At 40.3% G+C, this 6,251-nt stretch overlaps 1 protein-coding gene across 1 annotated transcript in view; it reads right to left on the minus strand.

Annotated features, from left to right (window-relative positions):
- Positions 1 to 191: 191 nt before the first annotated feature.
- LOC101862400 overlaps positions 192 to 6,251 on the minus strand; it is a gene marked incomplete in the record, with an annotated part of 11,515 nt that continues 5,455 nt past the window's right edge. The window contains 3 exon segments of the mRNA XM_035968461.1: positions 192 to 824; positions 2,714 to 2,863; positions 4,426 to 4,579. Coding sequence (XP_035824354.1) covers positions 551 to 824; positions 2,714 to 2,863; positions 4,426 to 4,579 — 578 coding nt within the window.

Genomic DNA, 6,251 nt, shown 5'->3' on the forward strand with positions numbered 1-6,251 from the left:
GAGAGAGAGAGAGAGAGAGAGAGAGAGAGAGAGAGAGAGAGAGAGAGAGAGGTAGAAGAGTAGCATTAACACAGGAACAATACGCCTGGATGTTTCAAGGCAAGACACCCTTCATTAACACACACACGCACGCACGCGCGCGCACACACACACACACACACACACACACAAACATACACACGTACATTGAGTGACTGTTGTCATTACTACATGTATTACATATACATAGGATTTTGCAATACTTAATATTATGGCATGACAATATAAAAAATACCAAAAATGAAAAGAGAGAATAAAAGAAAATTTTGATCTGTTCGGAGGCGGGCTGTTTCGATCCTGCCGCCTGTAACGATCAACCCTGGTTGAGTTGGAGGCGTCATTCCATCAGAGAGATGGTAATACTCGGATCAAACTTCCCCACTCGAGAATTGAACTCAGGTTTTCTCCATAAGAAGTGGGGGAAAGTCTCACTGCTGCACCACAGACACCGGATCTCTAATATACAATCAGCCAAAAGGATTAACAAATAAAACTCTAAAAGTCTGATTCGCTAAACCTCCTTTTTGTATTCAGCTATATCACCATGCATGTACCAGTCTAGCTTTGCAAACGGCCTAAAGCCCAGCTTTGTATGCAGAGTTTTGGATACGGCATTGGTGCTGATTATGTTCACGATGGCAGGAAGACCTTCCTCATAGAACTTGTGAGCCAATCGGCACGTCAGGATTTTGGCCAGGCCCCGCCCCCTGTAGTCGTCATCGACGTGTAGAGTTCCCATAGTGCCCCAGTGGGTTCCGTATTCCATAGCTACAAGGCGACCCCCTCTGAAAAAGTGCAGCAACATGATTTTTATCATCTGTTTTAATATCGTAAAGTTGTATTTTAAGGAGGGGGGCTGGTTTATAAGCCTATCTCGGTAACTATGACCTTTCAGATAAAGCCTTATAGCAAGGAGGTATGACAGGAAAACATCCCTAAAATGTAACTTCATTTTTTTTGGGTTTAAATCTACGGTCACAATGGTAACGTCATCTTGTAGCCATGCCATAGCTCGGGCACGATCAAAGTCTCAGCTCTCGTCTTGGTGGCATGTTGATGCGATACTGGATTTTGCGCAAACGGCGGCTTATATTGCCACCTAAGTGAGCACAGTTCGAAACCGTACGTCTGTTTATGACGTGCACAAGAAATTTTAACTGAGGAATGCCCGTGGTGTCGCACACAAGTCGATAAAAAAGAGGCAAATTTGGCTAAAATTCCCCAGGGATTTCCGTGCAGCACGTGTTGGTATTGCCCCTTTAGGAAGCATTACAGTACGCATTGGTAACCCATTAACGCTTTCAGAGCTAAAAATTTTGAAATATTCCTTGCTGTCTTTTTTTCGGATTAAAAAAAATCATGTTTGTCTGTCAAGGTGGCCCTTAACTTTTGTTGAAGTCTGTTAATCATTTGACTCTATTTGGAACCAAATAAAGGGCAAGGGTGAAAAGGTTGCTTGTACGCTTGACTGTGCTGAAACTGGTGTTTTGCCCTATAATTACAAAAAGAAAAGAGTGGCAGCTATGGCAGTACCTAGTCTAGGATATTATTATTCTGATTAAAACTTATGGTTCAAATAAAAACTCGTTGATGTATCGTGTTTGTGTTCGGATAAAATACTACATGTATTGATGTATGGAGACAAAATCTGTGGACTGTGTTTTGATAAAAACACAATTGATGTATAGAGAGTAATGACGCAACACGTAAAGTTAGTACATTGTTGTAAAGGAGAAATACGATTTGTTTAATTATGTTAAAGGGTGATACTATATAACGTCAGGCGCAATAATTTATTATTATTATTATTATTATTATTATTATTATTATTATTATTATTATTAATATAGAACCATAATATACGTCTTCACAGAGAAATGATGCGGTTCAAGTCTTACAAAGTGTATGCCTATTTTCTGTTTTGTCGAAGCAAGTTAAATGTTTTTAAAGGCACACATTAGCATTTTCATCAGAGATTATTAATAAATATGTTTCAAAGTAGAGTTTGTATTACTCACCAAAATGTTCAGGAAAGAAGGAATATTTGATGTATGAGGACGCAGTTGTAATACAGCGAGCAGATATTATCTATTTTTAAAAATGAGGGAAACGAGAGAAAGAAAAAAAATGTAGTAACATCAACAATGAAGCATCTTTTTGGTGGACGTGCCGACTTTTGTAAGAGTTAATCAAACGTTCTCGCCGTGTGAAGGGATCTAACTTACATTAAATTGATCATTCAGACGCAAGCACGAGCTTGTAAAATACATTAGCAAATCAACTGCCTCTCACAAGGGAAGACTACATAAGGGACAAAACTGTCAAAACTTTAACAGGGATGAAACCAGTTATGGAACATCATAGTACATCAAAGAATCAAGTGGTTCGGTCATCTGATGGGTGTGTCACCAAATCAACCACCTGCACGAACTCACAATTCAGAAAAGTCAGGATACAATGTCAGAGGCAGACCAAGTAAAACTTGGCTGGATGGCTTTATATATGTCCTCCAAAAGAATAACATATCAACAACAACAAAAGACACTCACCCAGCCTTTAATCGAAAATTGCACCTCCCCTCGACATCTAACAATTTAAAAGGAGAGGAAAAGTAAAAGTAAAGTAAAGTAAATAATCAAATTGATGGCGTTTGTTTCTACATTACTCTACTCACTTAGTAAACAGCCCTAGTGACGGGACATGTTTTAGGATTCGATTCACGAACTGCGTCGCGTGACGTCGTTTCCGGTGCCAGACCTCGACCGCCCTGGCTGTGTCTGTATCCGGGTCAAGCTGTCTAAGGGTCAAATCTTCAGGAACCGGCCTGGCGACCACAGAGAACAGGACAACATTGTTGTTCATTTGGTGAAAGTGTTTAAATGAACTCGAGATCTTATAACACCAAGTACTCAGGCTATAAAGGAAGAGGTAGACTACGCAAAAGAGGGATGGAAGGAGTCGAGGAAACCCTGAAAAATTATAATAACCCAATTGAAAGAGCTGCAGAGCTGTTTACCGTAGAAAAATGCATCTTCCCTCGGACGCTTAACGGCAACAGAGGAGGAAAAAAGTAAAAGTAAGTAAATTTAATTAACATCCTATGTAACGGACTAAGTGGTGCAGGTCCACTTGACTGTGAAATGAGAACTGGTGAGGGCTTAACGCCCTTATCAACATTATTTTGGTCACTTAAGAGGCTGGGCATCCGAGTTAAAAGTCCATCTCCAAAAGGACCGAGTAAAAATAGGAAATTCATGAAAATTGCCTTTCCCAAAAACACAACGTCGAACCGAGTAGAGGCTCGAATCCCCGAACCACCAATCTCAAAAATAGCAGGTCCGGTAGCCTAACCATTAGGATACCAACGCAATCCCAGTTGACTGTCTACCGTGATGTTTCTGTTCTACTTGTCAGTCTTCCACCGGACCAGTCCGACAGTTGCTCCACTAGGCGGTCTGCCAGTCTACTACTTAAAGCAAATCATAACCCTATCTCGACGCCCGTTTAGGTTTGGGTTGAAATTGTGGAATGAAGACTGTAGTAGATTGAAGTAGATCGTCAAGTGGTACATTTTATTGTCAAACTGGTCCTGTGGTCGACCGTCATTTCACACAGAAACATCTCGTTAGACCGCCAAGTAGACCGACACCAACGAAGTGATCCCGTAGATGGTTGGCGGGTGCGCTGGTGTGGTTTGGTTCGCTCCTTCTTTCATTTCAAACATCTGTCGTTCTTGTCTCTCATCCTTTTGCGTTTGTTACTCTCTTGAAACACACCTAATCTTTGGTACTTATATGACCTAACTGTGTTGAGAAAAAAAACCCGGAGTCATTTCAAAGGCACTAGCCTAGGATGAGAGAAAATAATTACATGTATTTCTTGAAATTTGTCGAATTTTTTTTTCTCCACAACTGGTCTTCTATGGACTAAACTTACCAGAACTCCTCCAAGTGCACTGTTTTGTTTTGTCTACCTTAGCTTTATTTTATCTATCTATCTATCTATCTATCTATCTATCTATCTATCTATCTATCTATCTATCTATCTATCTATCTATCTATCTATCTATGTCCGTCTGTCTGTCTGTCTGTCTGTCTGTCTGTCTATCTGTCTGTCTGTCTGTCTGTCTGTCTGTCTGTCTGTCTGTCTGTCTATCGATCGACCTATTTATCGATCTATCTATCTATTGATCTATCTATCGATCTATCGATCGATCTATGGATCTATTTATTTATTTATTTATTTATTTATTTATTTATCTATTTATTTATTTATTTATGTATTTATTTATTTATTGGAGAGTTACCGTCTGGCGGCCTCTAACCACCATTGATAGAGGAATTAAACATGTATAATTTTTTATGTTTTTTTTGCTCACTGGCTCACCATCGTTCCTCCGGTGCTGTAGCGCCTGCAGGCGTGCCCGGGAGAGAAACCAAATCTTCTGGCCGGACGTCGAAAGCGTAACAATGATCCCTGGTGCCGCCGCCATTTTGTTGGCTCACTTCTTCTACGACGTCAGCATTATCGCTGTGGACGCCTGGGAATACAGTCATGACATGTTTCTAGTTAATGAGTTTTCTTGTAGTAAAACAATAACAACTACAAGAGAGGTAACGAAAACAACAGAACAACAACAATAACAATGAGGACAACAGCAGCAACAAAAAAACAACTACAACAGCAGCAGCAGCAACAACATCATCCTCATCAACAACAACAACAACAACAACAACAACAACAACAACAACAACAACAACAACAACAACAACAACAACAACAAGAGTGACATGAAAACAACATCATCATCACAACAACAACAAAAACAAACAACAACAACAACAACAGCAACAGAAACTGCAATAATATTAATGATGATAATGCCTGTAGTTCGTTTATCATGAACTGACGACGACCTTTAACATCCACGGAGGAAGAGAAGTTATAGATGATAAAGAGAGTGAAGTAAAGGACATAATAGCAAGCAACTTGTAATGATCCCATATGCCACAGCTGGCCGCAGATAGCGACGCCTTCCCCTTTCCTGGAGTGATGTGCTTATCTGTCTTGACATATGGTAAGTTGGCTAACCCTTCCTATGGTTCACTTGTGACATTCAAGTGCTATTTTCTTTTTTATAAAGAAGAAATGTTACAGGAGCAGAGCGCTTGCTATCTGTTAATTAGCCAATGTCAATGTAAGAATTTGTCTGTCTTGATTTTCTTGCTTTTCTTGCTGTCTCTACATTACAGACTCTGTTTTTCTCAAAAGTCTTGCTGTCATATGACAACAATAACAACAATAGCAACAGCTACAATAACAGCAGCAGCAATACAATAATGAAAGCAACAGCAACAACAAGAGCAGCAGCAACGACAATCACCACAATAACAACAACAACAATTTCAAGTGACGAGAAGGGGGAACAGTGGCACAAAAACAGCCCTCAACAACAAAATTAGACCAAAAAAATATCTATAAATATAGACTGCATACAGTTTTTTTCGACCGACAGAATTAATCATCAAGTTTTGCAGCTGCCATCATGCCAACTTAATTGACTCGAGACCATTGTGAAAAGGTGCCTGAAGGAAGGAAGTGGGGCAGGAGAGCCAGGGAGAAACAAAGAGTTTAGTTTAGTTTTAGTAGAGGTTTTACGGCGCTCACAACTGCATAAAGTCACATATGAGCGCTAAGGGGTGGATGTCAAAAGAGAAGTCCTTACAGGGAATCAGACTTATTCTGCTCACCTCTCAAGCTTCAACAGCACAAAGTCTGCTTCGACTATCAAGGCACCCCGGAAAGAGTGTGACAAACATACAAAAGAAGTAGAGAAAAATGACAATAGTAAGGATTAGGAAAGAAAAAGCAGCACTTCCCTGTCGTAGTTCAGGCACAGTTATGAGCATGACATTGTTGGATCATCTTATTTACCATTCTGCTGAGCATTAGAAAGAGAAATGTCCCTCCTTTGGGATGGCCTAAATACACTTCAGTCAGTCAGTAGCACCGCCCCGAGGGGGGGGGGGGGGTAAACAAAGAGTAACATGGATGAACAGCATAAAAGCTTGAACTGGCCTGGGTATGGCAGAATGTGCTACGGCAGCTCGGGACCGTGAAAGATGGAGGGTCATTACAGGTCAACCTCTAAGTAAGATAATATAAGATAAGATAAGATACATTTTTAATGTCCAGATCCTGGCACATTGGTT

This window comes from Aplysia californica, unplaced genomic scaffold (genome assembly GCF_000002075.1).
Source record: "Aplysia californica isolate F4 #8 unplaced genomic scaffold, AplCal3.0 scaffold00061, whole genome shotgun sequence".
Lineage (NCBI taxonomy): Eukaryota > Metazoa > Mollusca > Gastropoda > Aplysiida > Aplysiidae > Aplysia > Aplysia californica.